At 51.4% G+C, this 26857-nt stretch overlaps 1 protein-coding gene across 1 annotated transcript in view; it reads left to right on the forward strand.

Annotated features, from left to right (window-relative positions):
• Positions 1-26475, forward strand: part of Neurl1b (neuralized E3 ubiquitin protein ligase 1B) — a 36130-nt gene extending 9655 nt beyond the window's left edge. Inside the window, exons 2-5 of the mRNA XM_063230792.1 lie at positions 6600-7145; positions 18544-19266; positions 21293-21418; positions 21723-26475. Coding sequence (XP_063086862.1) covers positions 6600-7145; positions 18544-19266; positions 21293-21418; positions 21723-21967 — 1640 coding nt within the window. The 3' untranslated portion in view covers positions 21968-26475. The remainder of the gene's footprint in view (positions 1-6599; positions 7146-18543; positions 19267-21292; positions 21419-21722) is intronic.
• The last annotated feature ends 382 nt before the right edge of the window (positions 26476-26857 follow it).

Below are 26857 nucleotides of genomic sequence, written 5' to 3' on the forward strand. Positions count from 1 at the left end.
CGGGCACCGAGGGCAGGGCAGGCCAGGACTGTGATGGCTGTTGGAAGTAACGTTTGAAAACTGGACTGCTTTCCTCACTCCTGAGTCATTTGACAGAAAGGCAGGGAAGAAAGGAAGGCCTAGGATTTCAGGCTCATTCTTCAGAGAAGTAGATCCACAGGGTTTCTTCCCAGTCCCAAATCCATCAGCAGCCCCCAGAGCTTTCTTGAGACTTTAACCTCCTCTGCCCGGCCCTTAATACCCTTTATGAAACTGCCCCTGACTCCATCTCCACCCTCCCCATCCTTCTGCCTGGTCCCTTCTGCAGTTCACGGTGCCGAGCTCATTCTTAGCTCCAGGTCTCTGCTGGTGCTGGTTGCCCTGCCTGAAACACACTTCCCCATTCTGATCAGCTCTTCTGACCACCCTGAACAGCCCATGTCTGTGTGTCACCCTCGCCACCACCTCTCAGCTTTAGGGCTGGGACTGTGTGTGGCTCGTGGGTGTGTGTGTCTGTCCTTGCAGCCTGCCTGGGCCCTGGCACGGTCAGAACAGACTCTCCGTAGCCATCAGCTGAGGAGGAAGTGAGGCATTGGGGAAGGAATGAGGGGCATTCCCACTCCCCTCGCTCCCCTGGGGGCCTAACCGTGGGATCTGGCTCCTGTGAGATTCCTGGGTCCCTTTATCAAGAAGAGACCTTAGCCAAGGGGCCCAGCGGAGGGGTGGAGCCCTCTTGGAGGGGGCGCTGGGATGACCTCACCCTCTGAGAACTCTCACATCGAGCTGCTTGGGCTAAGCAGGCTGCCACTTAGGCACCCCCACTCGGCAGCACAATGTGACCTCCAGCCTCCTGTGACCCCCTTGGCCTGGAGGTGTTGGCAGGTGGGTTGTTTGTGAAGGGGGAGGGGAGGGGAGCTGGGGTTTCCAGCACAGGCGGGCTCTTTTCCTCTGAGGGTGCTGCTGGCCAGGCCTCTGCAACAGAGAACAAAGTCCCGGCGGCCAGCGTCTGTCCCCTGGGCTCCTGTCCTGTGTGCTTGGCAGCAGTGAGGGAGGGCTGGTTATTTGTTTTCTGAGCCACTTCAAACCCGCCAATGGAAAGGGCAGAGCAGCCAGAGGACTCTCCTATCCTTGCCCTTCTTGGTGTGGTGCGAATGTTGCTTTTTTCCCTCGCTCTGAAGTATGTGCTAACAGTAATACACGCATTCCCCATGCTGCTTCCTGTTGCCAATGGCTCTTACTTGCATTTTGTACTTGGGCAAATGTCACTTGAAATACAGATGTCTCACTCCATGTCTGCAATCCATAGCAATGTGTGTTTAAAAGGTCCAAAGACCCCAAAGTTGAATGTCAGGTTGGGTGCACTGGTGTGGGTGTTTGCAGATGGGCTGTACAGCTCCACTCTCTCAACAAGGTCCCCTCCTTCCCTGACCTAGAAGTTACACACAGCTGCACAGAAGCACTGATGTGTGGGGCAGGACTGTCGCAGAGCCTCTGTTTCCTCTTCTCGAAAAGGAAGAGGGTAAAAACTACTCTGTTTACCATAAACAAAGATGCACACCTGGCCCATAGTAGGAGAAATGTACTCAAAGAACAGGTCCCCCAGGTGACCATTCCCTCTCCCACAGAGAGGAACCTGCTGAAAGTCACAGCCAGGACGCCATCTGCTGAATGCCAGCGCACAGGATGCCTGGGTGGCCACGGCCAGTGCAGCCGGAGAGCTTGCTTCCTGCTCTCCTCCTGCCAGTGAATGCCATTTCCCTGGGCTCTTTTTAGATCAAAGGAAGAGCTGGGCTGGCGAGAGGAGTGAGGACCACAGCACGCAGTTAGGATGCTGCTGGGATGGCTTAAAAATAGGCCTCTGTCCTTGAACACCACACAGAAGCAACCTGGGGTTTTCGAAGATTCTGCCTACCCAAGGTCACGAGCCCTTCGTTGGAGAAAACTTTCATAATATGTCTCCTCTGCACCCCTGAAAGGCATCTGTGACCCAGAAACAAACATTTCCAAGTCAAAAGACTAAATAAGGTGCCAAAGGAAGCAACCAAATGTCTAAAGAGCACCTAATAGGTGCCACACACTGTGACTGGGAAACTTGCCTGTGTCATCCGCACAACACTCTGCAAACAGGGGTGGTGGTTACTAGGTGTCCTAAGAAGTTGAGCACACACCTCAGAATCATGGTGCCAATAAATGATAAAACTTAAAGTTAAGCCCAGGTCTGCCTGACTCCAAGCTCATGCTCTTTTGAACCACCTTGCAAGTTGAGATCTAAAAATCTTCAAGAGATGGAAGTGAGGGGCTTAGTTACTGGCTGGGCTTTGGTGAGATTTGTCTAACATCTACTGTGTGCCTGGGCTTCCGTGCAACCTCATTGCCCCTGCCAAAGCTGAGATAGGTGTCCATTTACAGATGAGGAAACTGCAGCTTTGGGAAATGAGTTGTTCAAGGGCCTTTATACAAATCAGTAGGAAACACAGATCTTAGGCTGACCTGTCTTCCAGAAAGGTTTGCCCAGGACTGGCCAAGGTAACACTGATTTAGCAATGGCAGATTCCCTGCCATCCCAGGCTGCTCCTCACTCACCCTAGGATGTCTCCCCTTGGGTTTAGAGTCATTGTTCCTGTGACTAAATGCTGGAGGGAGCCCCCAGTGCGGGTGGGGCTGGGACAACCCTGATTACCATGAGGACTGTCTCTTTTCTCCTCTGAACCAGAAGAGCAGCTGCAGAGGTCTCCGCTGTGTCCCTGGCTCATAGAAACCCCCTCTCCACCATTCTAACAGCCTTGGACCCAGATCCTGGCTGGAACTGGAAGGGGACTCTCTAGCCACACACAGCACTCTCCCTGAGCTGGTGAGGCTTGGCTTGCGGGGATGGGGTGGGAGTGGGGCCATGTGGTTTGTCCCTGGCATGGTTTGGGGCCTCTTCCTGGCAGAACACTATCTCCCCAGAGACACTGTCCATTTGAATCTGGTCCTGACACCAGCTGCTGAGGACCTCTGCCCCCATAGACAGAGCTCTGTGGGGAGGGGGCAGCCAACATGGTCAGGATCAGGGGAGCCATAGGAACATCTGGACTCCTGATGGACTATTCTGCAGCCATGGAAGGGCCATAGGGAAGGCGGAGGGGCAGTGCTGTGTACGTTGAGTTTGAGAGGAAAAGGGCAGCATGCAAAACGGGTTGTGTGCTCTGACTGAAAACAGAAAAAGTACTTACTGCCACTGAGTTTTCTGTAGAGCTTAGGGACAGAAGTCAGGACTGGGGAAAGAGCACTGACTGATTTGGGGTCAGGTGAAGCTGGCTTTCCATTTCAGTGCTGCTATTGCAACTTTGTGAAGTATGACTGTTGCCTAGAGCCTTGTTTCTTCCTGGTGAGAGCTCATTTGGAGAACAAGCCACAGTCCTATTAGAAAATACTCAGCACAGGTCCTGGCATATTATAAGGTTCAGATATGGTTTCGGAGCTGAAGCAACAAATTGCAATTAAAAATGCAATTCGAGTTGGGTGTGATCCCTGGAAGGTGTGGGTGGTCACCTTTCCCCCTCTTTCCCAAACTTTTTATAATGGGGTTGTCATTTATTGCAGGCAGCAACGTCAGTGATGCAGTTCGGGTTTCCTGCTGACATCCCCAAATCAGGCCACTCTGCAGGTCCCCTGCAGGCCACCTCTATATATTCCTGTTCTCTGTAGGAACAAGCCACTTTCCTTGAACCCAGCTAAAAGCAGATGTGGGTATGCAACTTGGAGATTGCTTATTGTTGTCTTTTAAGTATCTCCAATTTGTGTAAATAGCACATCATCTTAGAGCGACTTCACTCTGGTTTTCTTTATCACATGTCAGGGTTCTGGCCTCGGAAAGGGGGAAAATAAGAGTGTTTATCCCTCATTCCCTGGAGGAAGTTGGATCATATAATCAAGATTAAACAAATATGTAAACTTTGCTATGACTTGGCTGCATTTTATCCTAACATATAGTTGGGTTTGCAGGAAATTTCCCCTTATAGTAACAAAGCAGTGTATCTGAACCGCTCAGCCTTCACTGAAATTGTCAGAGAGCTCCAGAGGGACATCTGCTTAGAATTCCCAAGCTGTTTGGTAAAGTAACTCGGGCGGAGAGATAGGATGGGGGGCAGTTTTGGGGAGGGGAGATAAAAATAATCAAATCAGCCTTTTGATGTGTGGTCATATGTAATGTTTCCTGGAGACTTTGCCAGCAAAAGGGGACCTTGGTCTGTGGTCACTGGAGGAAGCTATAGTGCAGAGGCTGGGTGGCTTGTACAAGGCCATGGCGTGTGTGGAGGACATGGGCCCCCGATGTACCCAAGCAGCCTCTGTTGATGGTTACACAGAGTGGCCTCCTTGAGTTTTGTCCTTCTGAAACAGGGGCCCTTCCTCTTATCCTGTGATTCTGGAGATGGTCCACAGCTAGTTCTGAGCCTGCCCCTGTCTCCATCACAGGCAGCCCTGAGCTGGCGGGGTCCTGATCTGTGAGGAGCCCTGTGCTGCGCAGTTAAGCATCTTGGCTTGGCATTCGGGGCCTTTCCATCTGATCCCAGAACCGTCTCACCACTCACCCCGGCAGAACAGTGACCACCCAACCCCACGCACCCTCTGCCGCACCCTTGCTGCTCCTTTGCCTGCCTCACCAACTCCTGCTTTCCCTGCCCAGCCTGCAGTGCACTGCTGTGCTCCCTGGAGACCTAGCTCTGTGACCATCACCTCTGTTCCAGCCCCTCACCGAGTCCAGCCCCTGGGTGCTGAGCCCTGGGGCAGCCTTTCTCAAGCCCTACTGCCCCCGTGTCTTCAGCTGTGACTCTCACGACACTGAAATCCACAGGGTCAGGGTGTGTCCATGTGCCCAAAGACAAGCGAGGGAAGGAGCAGCGGAGTAAACATTTTGCTTGCCGCCCTCTTGTGTCAGCCCAGGGCGTGGCTGGCGCAGAGCAGGCCTGCCTAGGGACAACAGGAGTCAGAGGCTTGCCTACCTCTTCTGTATCAGGGATCTGCAGTCCAGCTCTTCCATCCATTTTCTGGTCAAAAAGATGCAACTGGGAGTCACATGAATCTGGTTTCAGTCCCAGCCCTACGCTTAGCTATAGCAGCTGTGTGACTTTGGGCAAATAACTCAAACCCTGAAATCCCATTTCTTTGGCCACACATGGTGGGGATGGAGAACAGCAGTTCTTACCTTGTAGGGTTATTCTAAGGATTCGGTGAGGAAATGCATGGCAATTAGCCATCCGGACCAAGTGTCCCTTTAAATTGACTGAATGCGTGGTGACTCTATCCATCAGGGTATTTTTGATTGAAGTATCAGGAACCCAGCTCAACCTGGCTTTTAAGCAAAAGAAGTCCCCCAAACTACAATCATCTGCTGCCCAGGCCTGGGCTACATTTTGCTTTCTAGATCTGTGAGGTTGCTGGGGGAAGGTCAGATCCCCCAAGGAAAACCAGGAGCACAGTAATAGGAAAAGGAGGAGGAGATGCTGGGCAGGTGGAAGCAGCAGATGCCCACATGACTAACAGTTGTGGGACATGTGGCGAAATGGGGTGGCCCAAGTCTACAGCTCCCTTCTGTGTGGGCTCAGTATTCACCACCAATTCCACCCAAGTGCCCAAAGTACAGTGTGGGCTGCGGCAGGCGTGGGAGAGGTTCCCTGCCGTGGCCTCCCATTCTGCAGGGCAGCTCCTCTCACCGCATGCCGGCTGCCTGCGTGTTAGAAGAACTTGCCATGAAAATGACCCACGCCAGCAGCAGTCACCCTGCTGCTGCCTCCAGGGGCCTCCCTCCAGGAAAGGGAGGTGACTGCTCCCACTCAATACCAAGCCACCTGGGGCCCTGACCAATAATAGAACCTCTGAAAGGAGACCACCCCAGAACCCTAAGGAGCAGAATTTACTGAGAAACAAACCCCGAAGGGTGTGCGTTCCAGAAATGCCAGCTGGCTCCCAAAGAATGTCTTCATGTTCTATAGATAAGGGGAAGGGGAGCTTTGGCTTGGATCCATTTTGGAACCTCAGTATCCAGATCAGTATGTTATTATGGCCTATGACACTGAATTCTGTGCCAGGAAATGGTTAGGGACTTCACGTGCGTTATCCTTTAGTGGCTAAATGAGTTAACTTTTACAGGCAAGGAGGTTAGCTAGAGAACTGCAGGCGTGGTCCTTTGTCACACTGGCAGGAAGCGCCAGAAAGCTGGGATTTGTGGAGAGCCCCAGAAAACGCTCGCTGTCTGTGGCCTCTAGTGTCTTTCTCCTGAACAAAACCCATAGAGAGAAAAGCAGCCGAGCCCCCTGGAATCCAGGGATCCAGGGCTCTTACTACCCTTGGAGGAACTCTGAGACCCAGAGAGATGACCCTGAGAGGAAGCTTTCAGAGTTGGAGGGGCTCAGTGGGAATAGAGAAGTCATTAACCCCAGGCTGGCTGTTGTAACAACCTGCCTGAGAATGGACCAGTTCTCATGCTCTGGAAAGAGGTTGGCTTTGGTATCTATTTGGTCTGGCCTGAAATTTTCTAAAGCTTACCAATAACGTTTCTATTAAGATGCAATTTCATGTGAAAATGATTATAAAAAGACGACTAGAGCCCTAACCTGCCTGCCTGTCTCCTCCTCCAGACTCGAGTCCCCCGGCACGCCTGCTGGCCACCCGGCCTTGCTGTGGCCCTGGCCCGGAGCGGCGCCCAGTCCTGGGTGAGGCACCGCGCTTCCACGCACAGGCCAAGGGCAAGAACGTGCGACTGGACGGCCACTCACGCCGGGCCACTCGACGCAACAGCTTCTGCAACGGTGTCACCTTCACACAGCGCCCCATCCGCCTGTACGAGCAGGTGCGGCTGCGCCTGGTGGCCGTGCGCCCGGGCTGGAGCGGCGCGCTGCGCTTTGGCTTCACAGCGCATGACCCGTCGCTCATGAGCGCGCAGGACATCCCCAAGTATGCCTGTCCCGACCTGGTCACGCGGCCCGGCTACTGGGCCAAGGCACTGCCTGAGAACCTGGCCCTGCGCGACACGGTGCTGGCCTACTGGGCTGACCGCCACGGCCGCGTCTTCTACAGCGTCAATGACGGCGATCCCGTGCTCTTCCACTGCGGAGTGGCCGTGGGCGGCCCGCTCTGGGCACTCATCGACGTCTACGGCATCACCGACGAGGTGCAGCTCCTCGGTAGGTGGCGGGCGCTGGACGGCTCTGGGGCTGGCAGCATAGAGAGGGGTTCTTCACTAGTGCTTTCTGGGCCGCAGGGGCACTTAGATGGATCAGACCTTGGATGGTCCGCTCTGGAAGCAGACAGATGTGAGCCCGGCCCTTGCAGAGGAGGCAGCCACCACGCTGCTGTTATGCATGCATGCACGCGTGTGAGCACACACACACACACACACACACACACACACACACACACACAGTCTATCCTTACAACTTAAAAAAATTTTTTTTGAGACAGTCTCACTATGTAGTACAGGATGGCTTTGAACTCACTTTGTAGCCCAGGCTGGCCTCAAGTTTACAGCAATCCTCCCACCTCAGCCTCCTGCAAAAATTTTTTTCTGAAACAGAGGTAAAATTCACATAAGGGGAAAAGTATTTTAAAGTGTACAACTGAGCAGCCTTCTGGTGCCAACCATTACCTCTAATTCCAAAACATCCAACTGTCCCAAGGGACTCCCTTTGCTCCCTGGCAGCCACCGACCTGTGCTGCTTGAGCCCTTAGCTCTTGAACCTACAGATTGCACCTGGACCAACCAGCCTTGACTTCTGGACAAGTAAGGGGAGAGCAGGTTTCTCAGGGTCTGGACACAGCCCGGTGTGACATTCACCTGCAAGGAAACGCACAGATCTCAGGGGTAGCTTTGACATTTATATGCCTGTCCCTAAGCTGGAAGATTCCCACAGAGCCAGCCCCCCTCTCCCTAGGGGCAGCCCTCTGCTGATTTTGTGACAGAACTTCCCCTGCATGGAATCACACAGGACTCACGCACTCACGTGTGGGTTATTCAGCACCGCATTTTGGGGTTCACTCATGTGGTTGTGTATGGACCAGCGTTTGTTCCTGTGTGTTGCTGAGTGGTGTTTGTCGATGTGGATTTCCACAGCTTGTGTGTCTGAATGTTCGGGCTGTTTCTGGTGTTCAGCCCTGTATGTTGAGGGACACCCTGGCTTTACCCCTTGCCCTCCACCCTCAGCACTGGGCACAGAGGGAAGATTCGTACATCCAAGTTCTTTTTCCAAAGAAGTAAGAAGGTAATAGGACAGTGGTTAGAAGTAGGCCAGGCTTGGGAATCACAGAGCCCTTTCTTTAAACTTGGTTCTCCACATTTGAGCTGTGTGGCTCAGCCAGCTGGCTAGACCTCTCTGTGCCTCAGTTTTTTCATCTGTAAAATAGGCTCATGACAGCACCTACCTTGTGACTTTTTGACAGGGCTGCAGCAATGATGGATGAAAGAGGTGCGGCACAGGGCTTGATAAATAGAAAGCACTTGAGATATAACAACTAAGAATAAGATTCTCTGCCTTTTGGCAAGTGGGCAGGACACATCTGGATTCCAGGTTACCCACCCTCCATGCTGGGCCCCTACTCAGGTATTGTGACCATGTCCCACCAATTCTTTTCCGTGAAAGGTTTTGGTATTTCACCTCCAGAAAAGCCAAGTCTCTAAAACCTCCTAGGTCTCAGAGCTCTTTATTCCTGTAGCACAAGGAACCCGCTGCACTCAGCCATCTGCCTATCCAGTTGACAGTCTCTCGACAATCAGCACAAGTGGGATAGATTGCTTTAAAAATACAGATTGGAAGCAGCCTTTGATGGTATAAGGAGAAGAATAAATCTGGGGGCACCTGGACTCTTTCCACACCCACTGTGTTTCTTCTGCTGGACTGGAGATTCAACCCAGAGCCTTTACCTTGAGCTGTATTTTCAGCCCTTTTTAATTTTTATTTTGAAACAAGGTCCTGCTAGGTGGCGAGGTTGCCCAGGCGAGGCTGGAACTTGTGTATTTTTCTGTTCAGTCTCCTGGAATGCTGGTTCTCCCCTTTCATTTGCATATTCAGCAAAACTTCATGTGAGCCTGACACTCTGTGCCTTTTGGAGGGAGAGGTGGAGTCCACTGGAGTGTCAGTGTAACACGCGGACCTGAACCTCAGCTTCCTTATTTGCAAGTTGTCCCTGAGCTGTGCTGGTGATGGGCTGTGGCTGCCACGAATGTCACAGGACAGTAATCACACAAGCATAGAATAATACAAAATGAGATCAGGAGCAGCCGCATGGCTGGGTGATGGGACCACAGATGAATCTCACCCTTCTTATGTCTATAAGAGTTAGCTTTTAAAAAGCATATAATATGTATTATGATGAAAGTGCTATACATAGAAAAAGAGAGAGAGAACTTGTATTGCGTTTACAGTCAGAAAAAGCAATAAAGTTATTTTCCTTTCCAAAGGTTAATGCAATAATGGTGAGGAAGTTTCTGGCTCAGTAAATGTTCATTTCCTTCCCAAGGGAAAAGCAAGTTGATATTGGTCGCATCTGGGTAAAGGAAGGATCAATGATTTTTTTCTTCCCAAGTTAATGATAATTTATAGCGGAGGGGTGGGTATAATAAACATAAGAGAGCTATACAGCTGTGACTTTGTATAGTTTAAGAACAGGCAACACAGCAAGAGGCAATGTGAGAATCTCAGAACTCCTCCCAGAAACCTCTCAGTTCCTAGGGGAGCTTAGCCTCCTGAGGCTGGGGTTCCCAGAACCAGTGGATGCATACAGGCCAGCTGTGTCCATGTCCCCCAGAGCCCTAGGAACTCCTGCCCATCGCCAGGAGCAAAGAGCACTGTGGTTCCCATACAGGTTTGAGGCTGAGATGTTCCAGAATAGAAAACCCTTCAGGGCTTTTCTGTGCCTTATTTCAGACCCCACTGGGCAAAGCCTGAAAACCAAAAACCAAAGATATCATCTGGGCAGAGTTGTCAAATTTAACAGAAAAAAAAAAAAAAAAACCCTGAACTGCCAGTTAAATTTGAATTTAAAATAAACAACAAAAAAATTTTAGCACAAGTTTCCCTGTGCTAAAGTATTTGGGACATACTTATGTGGAGGGAAATGTGTTTATCTGAAATTCATATGTGCCCTGGTATCCTGTATTTTATCCGGCAGCACCAGTCTGGGGAACATCCTCCCATCTTGTGTTGGGGTGCAGTTTAATTGCCCCAGAACTTGAGCCAAAGGTAAGCGTCAGAAATCTGAAAGGTCCATAGGCCTCAGAGGGTTTGGGCCTGGTCATCCAGCATGCTCTGTCCAGTGTCCTCCTGTCCTGTTCGGGAAGTAGTCTGAGGTTCTGAGAAGGAAAGCGACCATCCAGCTTCGAGAAACCCATCTTGTAAGTGGCAGAGCCACTAGAAGCACTTACGTCTGTCTTTAGTTCAGTGCTTCTCAGTCCCAGCTATGCATTGAGACCCCTCAGGAGCTCTGAAAAGGCCTGCTGCACCCGGCCAGTGAAATCTGAATGGGGAGGTGGGGAGGGGCTTGTTGCAGATGTCTGGATTGCCTAATCCTCAAGTGACCCCAGAGGACAGCCAGGATTGAGAGCCCACGGACTTGTTTGCCTGGATAAACACCTCCTTTCCTGCTTGGAAAGCTTGGATGCCATGCGGGGTACCTCGGACCCTCTATTCAGGGTGTGGCACCATCATTTGCCTGTGCAAGCCATGAGCCCATCTCCTAAAGATGCCTTTGTGGTCATTGTCTTGTGCCATCTGTGCCAGGTATAGCCCATTACAGTGCATCTGAGGGATGAGTTGCAGACAAGAAAACTGTCACATTTTCTAGGTCACGCGGGCTTTCTAGCACTCTCCCTTCTGCAAAAGGTGCTTAGAACACATGTGTGTTCCATGAAGGAACACACCTTCATGCATAAGCAAAGGCTGGCCCTCTTGCTTCATTCGCTCTTGCCAGGCAGCACAGTGGTGGCCAGCATCATAGTGCCCCTGTCCTTCCTCTGCCCAGTGGTGGGAGGCTGCTGAGACTGAACAGGCAGTGGCCACCCATGGCCATGATATTGCAGACTAAACTGTCAGGAATCTCTGTTTGCAAGTGGCAGGATCGTGGTTCCATCTCATTCAAGCAAGAAAAGTGAATCCATCTCTTGTGGCTCAAATTCCAGGAATCAGCTGCTAAAGAACAGCACCTGTCATATTTGTCCATCTTCAGCTCCTGCCCCTCTGCCGCCTTTGTTGGCTTCCTCCTGAGCAGGCTCCCTTTGGGGCAGAGGGAAGGCTACCAGCTGTTCCTGGCCCACGTCCTACCAGCTTAACACGTTGGGTGGGAAAGCTGCTTTCCAAAAGGGCCTGAGTAGTCTCAAGCCTCACCCATCCGACCTGGCTCACACGCCCATCTCGGAACCCTGTCTGTGGCCAGCTTAAGGAACCCCTAGTCTTAAGGTAATTAAAAGTGGAGTTGGGCAGTTCTCCCCAAAGAAAAGCTGGTGCTGGTGACAGAAGGGAGTGGATACCAAGCAGCCAGAATAACAGTCATCGACAGGCCTGGGAAGTCAATCACTGACTGGCTTTTCTAGCAGGCATTGAGACCCTTTGTTACCATGTTGCCCTCAGTATCGGGACCTCCTCACCCTGGATACCAAAATCCACAGGTGCTCAAGTCCTTCCTGTGAAATGACGTGGTACTTCCATGGAAGCTACACACATCCTCCTGTATACTGAAATCATCTCTAGGTGGCTTATACTATCTAACACAATGTAGATGCCATATAAATAGTTGATACCATATAGCTTAGGCAGTAATGCCAAGGAAAAGATTCAGTACCTGTTCCATACAGATGCAGCTGTTTTAGAACGTCTTGCATCAGCACTGATGGGAACCCTGCAGGGAGGGCTGGCCACCTATGATCCACCCCGGGGCACTTACATGGGTAATGTTTTCTATTCCTCACAAGAACCGGATAAGGCTAGAAACAGGTGCATCCTTATTTGCGGGCTCACTGTAGATTCATGATGTGGGCAGGGTCCAGTTGCTTGGTGTAAAGTTGATGTCAGCTTGTTAGCATTAGGAACAAAGTGTTTAATGCAGACTTCTCTGGGTAGATTTAGGTCCAGTGCTTAGGGGTCCAGGTGCTCCACTCCAGGAAGCAGGTGGGAAAGTCAAGTCTAGAGAGGGTTATGGACTTGGCAGAGATCATCCTGCTCACCAGTGATGTCTGTGAGGAAGGGGTCATGGCCAGTGACCCAGGAGTCCCTCATAAGGAACCTGTGAGCACCCTGTGAGCTGGCTTTGTATGGAGCCCCAGTGGAGACCTGCACAGGGTGACTGGCATTGATCACTGATGTTTTCTTCCCAAATAAGCCAGGCTTGGCCTGGCACCCATTCTATGCCCAATCATGAGACACTTGCTTGAAAGGATGGACTAAACGGTCATTCTTTCCCAGTCTGGAGAGAACCTGTACTCTCTGACCACCCCTGTCCTTCTACGGGTTCCTGACGAACTACTCTGCCAGACACGATGCCCAGCACCTTGTTATTCCGAAGTTCTACCCTGTTTAATCCCCCACAGGCCTAAAGACTTTCTACTTGGCAGGTGGGGAAACTGAGGTCACAGTCAGGACTGGTCAGAGACCACCCAGTGTCTGTCTGCCCCAGTCTGGTTTTATTTGGGTTGGCAGAAGAGCAGTATCTCAATCACTGTGGGCTTGGTGGCCAACAGATTGGGGGTCAACTCCAGCATGCCCCTGCTGACATTCCACATCTTCTCTCCTCAATCCCTACATCCACTTCCCAGGTCCCCTCCTCCTCTGCCTGCTATGCAGTGGCCATGGCTACTCCTGAGCCCTCCTGCCTGTTCCTAGCCTACATCCACTTTTCTGTCTCTACCAAATCATTCCCACCAGTGTGTTAAGAGTTCTGGTTGCCAGACATGGTAGTGCACACCTGTAATCCCAGCACTCAGGAGGCCGAGGCAGGAGGATAGCCATGAGTTCGAGGCCAGCCTGGGCTACATAGAGAGGTCCTGATTCAAAAAACAAAAACCTCTGGTATCTTCCATCCTTTTGGTTTTTGTTTTATTTTGGTTTTTTTGCAGCACTGGAGTCTAAACTCCGAGCCTGTCACGTGCTAGTCAAGTGCTCTACCACTAACCCATGCCCCTACTCTGCTTCTGTCTTTTTAAAGCACCCTTGACTGTTTCTTCCAACAGCTACTGCCTCTTGTCTCTGCTCTTTTTCAGAGCAAATATTCCTCAAAAGTATTGCCCTTACCACCCTGTTTATCTCTTTCCTTGGCATGAGGCACAAATCCACCCTTCCCTGAACAGCAGCCAGGCAAGCTCGTCTTGCACTGCCAAATCCTGAGTTCATGCCCTGTCCCCATCTTACTTCTGCCTCTTACTTGCCCAGGTTGACTTGTCCTCCACTTCTAGAGAGCTTCTCCACGCTCCCGAGTCTCTCCAGCTCCTGGTTTTCTTCCCACCTCCCTGCTGTTCCTCACTGCCTGACCTGCATGTGTTGAGTCCCAAGATTCTGAACAAGGCACACTCTTTCGTTTTACTTTAATAAGTTGTGTAATGCAAATGCATATAGAAATACAAACAAAGGGCCAGAGATGTAGCTCAGTGGCACAGCGCCTGCCTGGCAAGCTTGAGCTCCTGAGTTCAATTCCCAGCACAAAAAAAGGGAAGGAAAGAAAGAGAAGAAAAGACATAAAAACTGCAGACTTAAACAGTTTATCATAAAGCAAGGCCATTCTCCTTATCTGCCTTCTTTCAAGGCTGAGCCCATCGGCAAGCCTTGAATACCCTCTAAAGATGTTTACCTCGGTAGTAGTCTGTTTTCTGTTGCTATAACAAAATATCAGAGACTGGGTATTTTGTAAAGAAGAGAGATTTATTTAGCTCCTAGTTTTGGAGGCTTAAAGTCCAAAATCAGGCAGCTTTATCCATTTGGCCCCTGGTGAGGGCCTCCTGGTAGACAGCATCATGCTGATGGGAGCTGGTACAGAAGAGATCACATGGTGAGACAGGAAGCCAGAGAGCTTCAGAGGTCAGACTTTTTTTTTTTTAATATCCCATTCTTGGAGGAACTAAGTCATTCCAAGAGACCAGCATCAATCCCTTACAAGGGCAGCATCCCCAGTGACATTGCACAAAGCTCCACCTTCCAGAATTTCCATCACTTCTTAATACCACCACACTTGGGACCTAGCATCTACTACAGGAACCTTTGGGAGACAAACCACATACAAACCAGAGCAGCTCCAAATTCATACCCCACCCTGACGCCTGCTCTGAACTGCAGCCAAACCTCTACCTCCCATCCTCTGTCTTGGTGGCTGGGAAGCAGCCCACTGCCTGCCCCAGCAGCCCTTCCCAGCACATGGCCCCACCCACTTGGAAGTTTAGAGCAAACACACAGGATCCTCCTTGCCTCTGCGTCTCCATCCTTTCTGTCTCCATCCTTTCTGCCGGCAACTCCCATTATTTCCCATTACCCAGTGCGTGGTGTGAATCAGTCCTCCAGAGACAGGTTGCTGATGGGTGGTTCCCTCTGTCTGAAGTTCTTCCTACTTTCATCTTGGTCTTCACACAAAGATAATTTCCCTTGGGATATAAATTTTGCTTTACTTCTAGCTGCAGATGGATTTGAGTTAAGAGAGAAAGGAGAAGGAAAGAAAGGGAAAACTGGGCTCCATCCCAGGCCCAGAGCCAGGGCTGGAGGAGGCCAAGGCAGAGTGGGAGGTTGCCCTGCTACTACAGCTTCACCGTGCCAGGCCTGGGGACTGCTGCCAGGACGGAGCTCTGAGGGTATTTGTGGGAAAAAGAGGGTGCCTGGCTTTGGATCTCAGCCTGGGTTGGAATCCCATTTCCACCGTGACTGTGAGGTCCGAAGTAACTCACTCCACCTGCAGTGCCCCCCACTATGAAGTGTACCAGTTTCCAGAGTCATGGAGGAGGGTGGCGAGGCTGGCACAGTAGTTGAATCTGAGAGGCACTCAGGGGCGTGACGGTGTGTACTTCCTCAGGTCCACAGAGGACAGCTGGAGACATGACAGGTTAGAAGCTGGGGGATTTTGATGCGCTGCCTTGCTGACCTGGAGATGTTACTAGATTTCTGCCTGACATCTCTGGGTTCTCCTCAGAGAATTTTGAGATGTGGATTTTGAGATGTGGATGTCGGGCTTCGGCTGGCACTATGCACCACAGGCCTACCTCAGAGAGGGAAATAGCCATAGGGGACAAGCTGCTTGCCTAGGATGAGGGTACCTTGCCTTTTTACTGAAGGGGCTACAGTACACACTGGGTCTCGGTCTGTACTGCCACATACATTACAACCCTGCTTTGTGAACACTCTAAGCCCCTAGGGCCTCAGTGTTCACACCTCAGTCACTGTCCTCAATGCTGAGACAAAAAATCTCAGTCCCAGAAATTTAAGGAAGGAAAGGTTTGTTTTGGCCTTCAGTAGAGGGTTTGGTCTATAACCAGTCAGCTGGCTCAAAGCAAGATGGCACGGCACAGGGGCATGGTGAAGAGAAGCAGCAAGCAAGCAGAGAAAGAAGGAGCGAGGCAGGGTGATACCACTTCAGGCCACCCCCTCCGTGCCCTGCCTCTTTGACCAGACCCCATCTCCTAACAGCAAGTCAGTGATAAGCCCCAGTTGCCTTCCAAAGGCCTCACCTGGGCAAATGAGGCTCTTGGGTGACATCTAGATATAAACCATCTCATCTGCCATTCTCTGTGTCTTGAATGCTTATGTTCTACTCTTAACCACCTTCGACCCCCTCAGCCTTCAGGTCTTGGTCCCTTTATCACTATCTGAGAGGCCTTTTCTGGTCCCATCAGCCCCCACTTCAAGCAACTCTGCTTTCATATACTCAGAGAACCCTAGCTCTGCCGTTCCGACTCTGTGACCTTGAGGAACTCCTTGAGGAGTCCCAGAGCTCCCTCACTGAAACTGCCCACCTTACAGAGCCACCTAGGAGGGTGGCAGCACTCATCATAGTACCTCAGAAGCAGGAGCATGGAGAACACACAAGCCACGCCCGTTTGCTCGCCTCCCTTCACCTAGTACCCTGTAGCTTTGGGCACCTGGCCAAGCTCTGCATTTTGTTGAATCAAATGATGCAAACTAGCACGTTTTGAACACTTTGTGCCACGCTGCGTGTTCACTCTAAGAGTAACTTAATCCCTGTAACATGGGGTGTTAGGGCTGCAGGGCGGGTGTTACCACTATTATTCCATTTCAAGCTGAGGTTCCAAGGGGTGAAGATTTCTCTGAGGTCAAAGAACCAAGAAAGCCTGAGCCAAGACTCGAACTTAATTTGCCCATCAACACAGGACCACTGGTGCTATGCAGAGGCACAGGCTGCCGTGTAGAGCCACCAGGGGCAGGAAGGAGGGGTGCTGGGATGGGGGACAGGCTGTGTGGCAGCAAGAGCAGGGCCCCAAGCAAGCAGAGGCCAATGCCTGTGGGCTTGGCCTGGCGGGACAACTGCGGGTGGGCCCCTAGGGAGCCCAGGGAAAAGTGCATTACACTACGAAACTGCCAGAGACTTCTGCTTGTCTTAAAAAATGCCTTTTATGGAAAGGTGCTTGTTTTATTCTACTTTGTAGATGCTCTTTTTTTCTGATTACAAAATCTGTATTAGAGAAAAATGAGAAAATCAGAAAACTATAAAGGAAATTTCCACCCAGAGGTAGCTATCCTCGAATTATATACTTCATTCTTATGGTTTTCATATGCACCTATTTCCTCCCATGCATATATTAACCATAAAATTAGAATCATACCACAGATTCAGTTTTGTAGCCTCTTTTGTTCACTCAAGAGTTTTATTATGGGCATTTTCTCACATTGTAATACATTAACTAAAAACATGATTTAAAAAAAATTTTATTGATGGTTTTCTGGTAAGAATTTGTAGTAGACATGTTTATTATAGAAAGAGAAATCTAAAGTCTTCCATAATCTCTCCCCCTGGGAGATAATTACCATGTTCTTACATTCCTTTGCAGAATTTGACTTCTTACACATAAATAAAATGATATAGACACATACATACTTTTGTTAAGAACCAAGTTGAAATCCCACATCTTTCCTCAGGCCATATATGGAAAAGCATCCTCTAAGACAAGATTTGTAAACTCAAAGCCAGTAAGTAGCTGAATGTGGCGAGAGGGCCACCTCAGGACCTTGGGAAAGGGGCTATCACACCACCTCAAGAGCCAGTTTCAGCTGTGCAAGCAGGCCCTTACCACCCTCCCTGATTTTCTAAGAAAAGCTGTAACCCTGCTTATGTGGAAGGTGTCTGGCGCATAGAGTTTGAAAAGCATATTCATTAGGATGACTTCACTGTAGATTGGGAAAACTAAAAAGGAAGATATGCCCCACTCCATGATACAAACTAGGTAATGGCAACATTTAACAATGCCTTGGTTAGGTGGGGTTCTAAATTTCAGAAACTTTCTCATGTATTTATTATGGATAACAGTATTCTTACCACTAAAAAAATCAATTATTTTTAATGACTGCATGACTGCTTTGTTGTTCAGCATAGCAGTATCTCTGAGTCCTTGTTCATTCACTCATTCATACAATAAACTATTAATAGTGAAAGCTATTTGCCAAACACCCTGGAGAACATGGGTGAGGAAACGGGCCAAAGCCCTGCCACCAGGGACTCACACTCTAATTAGGGAGCGAGAAAATAAACTTATTTACTCAACTCTGAAGACCTATACTGATAAAACAGTATTTTTATTCTTGTGCTATACAATGTGAAAAAACTTTTCCGTATGCTAACAATTATTCAAAAAAAACTTTCATAGCTACTTTTTAAAAACTTCACTTTTGTATTCTGTTGTATAGAATGCGTGGCTCTCTTGTAAAAACCTTTTGCACTCTGCCCTTTCGGAGACCTGCTCTACCCAGCCATCGGGCTCCCCTGAAGCAGGGTGCGAAGCATCCACACAGCCTAGGTCCAGCTGAGTGACTGTGTTTTTGATCATGTCTCCTAGCTGCTCTACCTCAGTTCCCTTGGTAAATGCCAGGGACTAAGAGTGCCTGCCTGCAGGAGCTTTGCGAGAGCTCAAGGAGGTATTGTGTGAAAGCTCAGACTAGTACTTGGTGCATGCCAGCGCCAAGGCAGGGTCCACTCTTTGTACTGGGAATGGAGAGGGAGGGGAGGTGAGACACTAGGGGCTTTCCCTATGCTCTTTAAATGCTCAGATGATATGGAAACTTCTGGAGGAATAGGATGGAGGAAGACGAAAGGAAATGGTGGGAGGAAAAGGAAAGATAAAGGAAGAGGAAAGGGAGAAAAGGAGGGAAGAGGAAGAATGGCGGAAAGAGGAGGAAAAGTAGGGCGGGAAGGGTTGAGTAAAGAGGGAAGAAGTGGAGGAAGGATGGAGACAAAGAGGAGGAGGTACGGAAGGAGGAGGCAGGGAAGAGAGCAGGAGGGGAAAAGGGCAGAAAGACCTCCGAAAGGTAAGAGTATGTCCAAGTTAACCGAGGATTTCTAATCGGGTCCTGCGCCCTGGGGCTCACTCGACCTCCCCTCCCACCCCGCCCGCAGAGAGCGCCTTCGCCGACACGCTGCCCCCCGCGCGCCTCAGCCAGGCCCGCTTCAGCGCCTGCCTGCCGCCCAGCAGCCACGACGCGGCCAACTTCGACAACAACGAGCTCGAGAACAACCAAGTGGTGGCCAAGCTGGGCCACCTGGGGCTGGGCCGCACGCCGGGCCCGCCACCGGCCGACGCCGCGGCTGCCGCCGCCATCCCGTGCGGGCCCCGCGAGCGCCCGCGGCCCGCGTCGTCGCCGGCGCTGCTCGAGGCCGACCTGCGCTTCCACGCGACGCGCGGGCCCGACGTGAGCCTGTCTGCCGACCGCAAAGTGGCCTGCGCGCCGCGGCCCGAGGGCGGCCGCACGCTCGTCTTCTCCGAGCGCCCGCTGCGGCCCGGCGAGAGCCTCTTCGTGGAGGTCGGCCGTCCGGGGCTGGCGGCGCCCGGCGCGCTGGCCTTCGGCATCACGTCGTGCGACCCGGGCGCACTGCGGCCCGCCGAGCTGCCGGCCGACCCGGACGCGCTGCTGGACCGCAAGGAGTACTGGGTGGTGGCGCGCGCCGGACCCGTGCCCAGCGGCGGCGACGCGCTCAGCTTCACTCTGCGGCCCGGCGGCGACGTGCTGCTGGGCGTCAACGGGCGCCCGCGCGGCCGCCTGCTGTGCGTCGACACCACGCAGGCGCTCTGGGCCTTCTTCGCTGTGCGTGGCGGCGCCGCCGGCCAGCTGCGCCTCCTCGGTGAGTCCCGCCCCGCCCCACTGCGCCTGCGCGGGCGGGGTACAGCCTCGGGCTTTCCTGGCTTTCCTACCTGCCCCCATGAGCCTGGGCGTGTGTCAGGAGCACCTGTCACCAGACTGTTCTTGGTTGTGCCCTTGCCAGAGTTCCCCCTTCGTAGGTCTGAGCACTCTCTAGAAAATGCATTCCTAACTAGTTCCCCAGTGAGGCAGGCCTCATGGCCTGGACAAACTTTGTAAACCCCGAGTCTAGGAGAACTGGCTGCACTCCGTTGGCAGGCTGTGTGCAGTCTATAAATGGCCAGCGTGTTTTTATTTCCTTCTTACAATTTAATAGGTTTTTTCCGAGACATACGTGAGTGTATGTAGGAAACTAAGTAAATTCGGTGACACACACAAGAGTTACATCCAAGCAGAACAGGAGAAAGGCTTAAACCATTCCTATTTTGGGGTCATTCTTGCCTTCACTCATTCTTCAATAGGGAGAATCCACAAGATGTGAGCCGGGCCTGGAGTCCAGGATAGCACCCCCAGAGAACAGGGCACCCACCATGCATGGAAGCCGGCACAGGTGTGGTATGACAGGGCTACAGTAGTGAGGCTTCTCTCCCAGCGTGGCAGAGTTTGGACAGTGGTCAGGGAAGCTTTCTGGGGAGCACAGATCCACTCGCACCTTTCCAGACTCAAGGCCAAGAAACAAGAGAAAGTCAACTTTTCACATGCTGTCTCACTGCATATTACCATCCCAATGACCTTATGTTAACATTACCCCCATCTATGGATGGGAATCAAAGCACAAATTAAATGACAGCCTTGACACAACTGGTCAGCTGTGGAGATGTTGGCCACCTCACAGCCTCTCCTCAGCCTCAGTTTTCCCTGGGGCAGAATTAAGAGTAACACATGCATGGTGGGGTTGAGGATGGAGTCCATGCTATGCCTCCAGCAGGTGTCTAGCACGACCTTCTTAATCAGCCCTCATAGTTATAGCAGCAACTGGTGGTGTCTGAATGAGGGCAGCGGAGGAGCAGGGTGGCAAGGGTTTTGTTAAAAGGTTTGTTTGTGTTTCAAACAGCCATCAGACATAGTCATCATTTCAACCTGACATGGGTTGTCCAAGTTCCCACTAGGTCTTCACAAGGACTAAGCCTCATTTGTTTTCACGTCACCCCCAGCACCTCCAGAATAACCAGAAAGAGTCTTGAGTGATCAGGAAGAGAAAGGAGAAGAGGAAGGATTGTTTCGAGGGGTCAGGGACTTGTTCCTCTGATCCCTACCTCAGAGCAGCATCAGTGCTCCATTATTTGACCGTTCCTCTTCGTGTGGAATAAAGGAAAGAGCATTTCTCTCTGTCCTGAGAAGTAACATCTAGTTACCTAAATCAGTGAACCTTGGGGAGAAAACTTGTCCAAGTCAAGGACCCTGGAGTTGCCAGTGATAAAAATGCCATTTGTAGTGCTCTAAGCAAAAAAGGAAATGTGTACCTACATCTAACCCAGAAGTCCATGGTGGATTCAGGAATAGCTGGATCTAAATGTTGAAAGCATGTCATCGGGCTTCCCTGTCTTTTTCCATGCCAGACCTCTGCCTTCCCTGGTGTTGGCTTCACTCTGAGGCAGGCCCTCCCCACAGGGTGGCTCCTGCAGCCAGGCTTACCTCTTAAGAGAATGATCGTTTTCTTGTAGAGAAATTCACAGGATAGGTTCCTCTGAGGGCTTGCTGGGACTTAGGCCCTTCCCTGAACTCCCCTGGGGCCAAGGAGTGGAAGTTCTTACTGGACATGTGAGAGTGAGATAGTGCCCCAAAGAACCTCTCAGTGCTGTTTCCAAAATAAACAGGAGCGGGGGCCAGGCAGGCAGGGAGCAGATGGCCACCCCGCTCACACGAGCTCCCCTGTCCTCAGAGACACGAGGGCTTGGGGTGGCTCTTGTCCTCTCTTAGACAGACGGGGAGGCTAAGATGTGAAACAGTGAAGAAGCAGGGCATGTCCAGCCTCCCGCGGCCACTCACGGAGTCTCTCTGGATCTCAGGTACCCTGCAGTCCAGTCCTGCAACTACGACTCCATCAGGGTCCTTCAGTGGCTCTCAGGATGACAGCGATTCGGATATGACCTTCAGTGTCAACCAGTCCTCCTCAGCATCAGAATCATCCTTGGGTAAGGAAGTGTAGATGCCCACAGGCCCAGGGGCTGGTGCTGGCCTGGCTCCCTTCCCCCTACATCCATTCCTCCCTCCGCCATACTGTGCTGGAGAGATGTGCAGACGTGGCTTCCACCGGTGCCGATGGTGTTGGACGGGATGGAAGGGTAGGAGAAGGTGCACAACTAGAACACTAAACCAAACTTGCTGTCTCCAAATCATCTTCGGGTTCTCTGGTAGAAGCACTGCGTTCTTGAGGTTGCCCTGGTACAGGCCAACTGAGATATGTATTAATAGATGTCCTGTTCTCCCTTTGGGCAGTGACGGCCCCCAGCTCTCCGCTGAGTCCCCCGGTGTCCCCAGCATTCTCCTCACCAGAGCCGGCGGGCAGCAAGAATGGTGAGTGCACAGTGTGCTTTGACAGCGAGGTGGACACTGTCATCTACACGTGCGGACACATGTGCCTGTGCCACAGCTGCGGCCTGCGGCTCAAGAGGCAGGCACGGGCCTGCTGCCCCATCTGCCGGCGGCCCATCAAGGATGTCATCAAGATCTACAGGCCCTAGCCTGGCCCTCCAGGCAGCCTTCGCTGCAGCAAGGTCACCTTTCTGAAGCTCCCACTGGGCTGGGCAGCCACCATAGCCACCAGGGAGTCCAAGGGCAGCAGCCATCTTTCATCTGCCACTCTCCAATGGTGGGCAAGGTGTGACAGTTGTGGAGAGGAGGCCCTGGGGGGCTGAGCCCAGGCAAGGGTTGCTTCTGGCTCAAAAGTGCTTTGCCCCCGAAAGGCCATCCCAAGCAAGCTCAGGAACTGCCTGGTAGATGCCCATCCCTTGGTGACCTTCCAGCTGGGAACCAGCGCCCTCTGTCTGTGCAATGCTTCTTTCCGGGGTTGGGTTGAGTGTATGTGAGGGGGAGGGGTGGGGGGGACCACACAGAGAGAATGTGAGATTGAATGAGAGAGCAGGGAACACATAGGTATTGCATGTAGGGATCCTGACTCTAGGAAGTTCCTTAACACTAAGGACCGTGCAGTCCGGAGCCCTAATGTTAGTGCAAGTAGAAACCATTCATTTTCTGAGGATGACAGAAGCTGGTTTTGAATGTACATGGCCTGAACCTACACAGCACTCTCTTGGATGGTCTAGAAAAGAGACACTCAGATTTTCTAAGGGGAGGCAAAAATATCTCATTGTTTACAGCTCCAAAGCAGCCGCTGGTGGTGCGGGCAGGTGGGTGGAGAACATCAGTAACACTCACTCTTTTTGGTTCTCAGTCTTGGAGGAGCGTTTTCATGGGTGCTAAGACTGGGTGCTCTGGGCTGCGGCATCTTTTCACCCTTTGCGCCCAGGCAGGGGCATAAGCACACTGCACCTTGGCTCAGTCCCTGATGCTTTTGGCCTGTGTTGACACCCTCCCCTGCTCCAAGGAGAAGCCTGGAGCACGTGCTCTTGTCCTGGGAAGGAGGCAGGTGACTCACATGAAACTTGGAAATGCCATCCCAGCGTATGAACAGCTCTCCATATTTCCCATGGTGGTCCCTGTGTGGTGTCCCAGGGCCAGAAGCTACCAGCAGAAGCAGGAGGGGAACAGATTCTGTCATGGTCCTTGATCTGGCTCTCAGCTTGATAATTAATATTTGCAAACCAATGAGTGTGTTAAGTAATCTTAGAGACATTAACTGAAAGTGCTGACATGGGTTCTTGTCCTCCCGAAACCTGCTTGCTTGTACTTCCTGGGACCCTGGCACTGTCCGCCCCCCGGCCCTCACCTAGCACACCTCTGTAGGCCCCACTCTGCAAGATCTGGGGCGAAGGGCTGACCCAGGCCTGCTTCTTTCCTGACTCCAGTCTGAGCTCCTTTGTTCTCCTGTTCTAAGTTATTCCTTCGGGGTGGTTCCTTGGCCTCTCTCCTCTTTTGGGTTCCTAATTAGGAGTTGGGTACCTGACTTCTCCATCAGCTCCTAGGAAGAGGGGCCAGTGTCCTAAGAAGTGTGGGGTAGGTTAGCAAAGAGCAGTTAGCATTTGTCTTACAGCTCTGATCTCTTTATCTCTGGCTGAGAGAAGGGGAGGGGAAATGTTCAGGGAAGTTTAGCATTGCTTAATAATCCCTTGCTGGGAGCCAGGCTGAGCTGGGCCCTCCTGAGAGCCAGTCCCACAAGACCAGCCCATGACCCCGGATGCCAGAGGTCCCCGGCCAAGCACACTTTCTCTGCTAGAGCTGGTTCTGAGTTTCTGACCTGATCTTGACCTCAGAAATGCCGCTCTCTTGCCCAGCGAGAACCCTTGATCTCTGCCTTTCCCTAGTGAATCTGGGAGACGTGGCTACATTGGGACTTTGCAGCACAATCTTTCAGGACCTACTGGAACCTCAGTGTTTGCATGGTAAGAGTTTAGGAATCAGGCTGGCCTGAGTGCCCAGCTGAATTTGCTCAGCAGAACTCCTCCACTTCCTGGGGCCGGGTGGTGTGGGCAGGGCCATGCACAGGCTCTGTATGGGACGATCTCACCAGAGAGCTGGCTCTCTAGCCATCTGTCCCTTAACTAGATTGAGACAGTCACAAATTCCAACAGGACCAGTGGCCTGGGAGAGCCAGCTGCCTTCTTCCTGTCTCTTGGCCTTCCCAGTGGACCCCTTGGTTCCAGCAGAGGTCACGTAGACCCACCACCAGGAAACCAGCTGCTGGGGCTGGACCCAGGGTGGACCAGGCATGCTTCTGGTGCCCTGTTACCTGGGGGAAAAAAAGGAGCCAGTGGCCTACTCAACCTGCTCTGCAGCCACCACAAATAGTCTCCCTGGGGCCCAGAGCTGAGGGCGGGGTGGGGGGATGTTTTAAGCCAGGCACTTCCTGATCCTTTAGGAAATGGGCACATCTCCTACTATGCTTCATCTGGAGAAGGGGGTGGGAGAAGGCAGAAAGGGAACCAGGATATCTTATTCACACCTACTGTGTGCCTTGGCACTGAGCTAGAGAGGTGCATTCAGGCATGAGTCCCAGGAAGCGGGTCTTAGTGCCCTATTAAGCCACATCTAAGACGCCTCTGATTATAAAGCACCACATCATGTACCGCTGAGAAGCCACTGCCAGTCTTTAAGATGCCACAACTGTGTAATTCCTTCCAATTGGAAGTGTTCAAGTGTAAAAAACTATAATTCTTAGAATCCAGCAATTAATATATTCTCCCCATTTGGCAGGTGAGAGAATTGAGGTGCTGTAAGTAAAGTGACTTAAGGATCACATGTCAGGAAGTGACAGGACTGGGATTCAAGCCTAGGAATGCCTGGTACCAATCCCAGTCTCCCCACTGCCTGCCCCTAAGCCCCCAGAAAGCTCTGGGCTGTCTGGGTTTTCTTCCTTGAAACTTGTGGCCAGAGCATGGGCACCTGCACCTGTGGAGGTTGCCAGGCTGCAGCCCTTCTGCTGCCCACACCCTGCAAGGACAAGTGTCCTCCTTTACCAGTCACACACTGCCACATTCTCCCAGCCAGGCTGAGCCTGGAAGAGCATGGCTCCAGCCCAAGGCCTTCTGCTACACAGAGGTGCCCACACAGGCAACTTTGGGAATGGACCACAACCACGTGCAGGGTCTCCAGCCCCTGTGGGTCACTGCCCATTATGTCCCCTTCTGGGCAGCAGTGGCAGCCATGGCTCCCTGAGTGGGATGGGGAAGACCAGGAGATGCCACATTTGTCATGGTCTTATCCCCATCCACGTGGAGCCTCTGGGAAAGCTGGGCTGCTTCCAAGGCAAAGCAAGCCCGCTTTTCTAGTGCGTTCCCAGAACAAGGAGTCTTGGGATTTAGCCACTCTGGGGCAGCTGCTTCTTGACCTGCATCCCTATTTCTTCAGTCATTTGAACTGATGAGCACAGGGTATGTTCTGGCCACAGGGTTGAGAACCAGTATCAAAGACAAAGCCCGTAAGGAGCTCGTGGTCTGGAGGAGATGATCAGATTGCAATAAAAACCTGAGTATCAGTGTTCAGTGGGATAACAATACCAGATACACAGAGTCATTCAACAGACATTTTCTGAGTGTCTCCTTGGAGTAAGGTGCAGGGGATCAAGCAGATAGGAGCATCCCCCAGTTCCGAGGCTGTAGGTGTAACATTGGCAGGGTACTGAGATGTCAGGGACAGAATGCTTTAGGCTTTCCTGGCTATTCTGTTGTCTCCTGTCCATCTAGGTAAGTGCCCATTGACTGCCCTCGTGGCTAAGAGTCCACAGCATGCTTTACACAGCCTCTTCTGCTTTTGAAATGGGGGGGCCCTGGGATCATGGGCTGCTGCCAGACAGCTTGGAGCAAGGCCCATAAAGGCCCACAAGCTCATGATCGCCTGCCAGGGAGGCACTGAGGAAATGCTCCCTGCTACTTCCGGGCTCTGGGACTCCCCTCAAGGCTCAAGGGGACCCCAGGGGAGTCCATTCTAGCGGAGAATGTGCTTGTGCAAAGACTTGGTGAATGAGAGGCAATAATGTCCCACTGCTGGACCCCATCAATGCCCCAGTCTGGCAGGGGACACCAGCTCAGGGACACGTGACCTCCTGGCATTTCTTGGTATTTCATTGTCTCGTTGTCTTATCCAAGTCCCGAATGAAATGATTTGTACAACAATCTGTCTGTGCCTTATTAAAGTGTCTGTGCACTTTTTATCCTTTTTCAAAGTAACTTTTTAAAAGTGAACGGGGAATGAGCAGACGTGGAAGGGTTGCGGACACCCGTGGTTAATCACCAAAACCCTCTTGCATTATTTTGGATGTTGGATGCTTGGGCCCCACTCCCCACAAACTGTGTACAGACCTTTTTAAACATGTCTTTTATTTTTCTGATTCAATACTGTGACCTCTCCAATACAGTCTAATCTTTGGGGAACTGTAATAAAGATTTTAAAACTCGGGGGAGCGGGTTGGGAAGGGTTTACACTGGTCTTTGTGTATTGTGCTTATGTATGTTGTGTGTTCTGGGTTTTTTTTTGTCTGTTTTTATCTGTTTTATATTAACATAATTTTCCTGTTTGAAAAACAAATACAACTTTGGCTTGTAAAAAAAAATAATAAAGTTTCTTCAGGACTCAATTCTGAAAATCACACCTGCTTTCAGTGTCAGGGAGTGGAGCTGAGGGATCCAAGATGCCACCGGCCTCCAAACAAGACCTTGCTGTTCATGGAGTCCTGGCAATGCTGGGCCCTTTTGCCTGCTGCTAAAATGTTGCCAGGAGAAAACTGTAACCAATGGTGAGCTGTATGTATAAAGACGATTGCTGCAGCACAATTTATAACAGTAGAAACAGTGAACAGTCCTAATGTTCAGTACTCACCAATACTCTTGATCACAAGTGACAGAAAACCAGTTTGGACGTGTTTAAGGGGTTTCAGCTTCCGGCAGCATGAAGGTCCAGTGGTGGACTGCACTTCAGGGGCAGGTGGGCCCAGCATTTGAAACTCTGCATTTAGGGGC

This window comes from Cavia porcellus, unplaced genomic scaffold, assembly GCF_034190915.1.
Source record: "Cavia porcellus strain 051 isolate PalLab524CR breed Dunkin Hartley unplaced genomic scaffold, mCavPor4.1 scaffold_19, whole genome shotgun sequence".
Taxonomy (NCBI): Eukaryota; Metazoa; Chordata; class Mammalia; order Rodentia; family Caviidae; genus Cavia; species Cavia porcellus.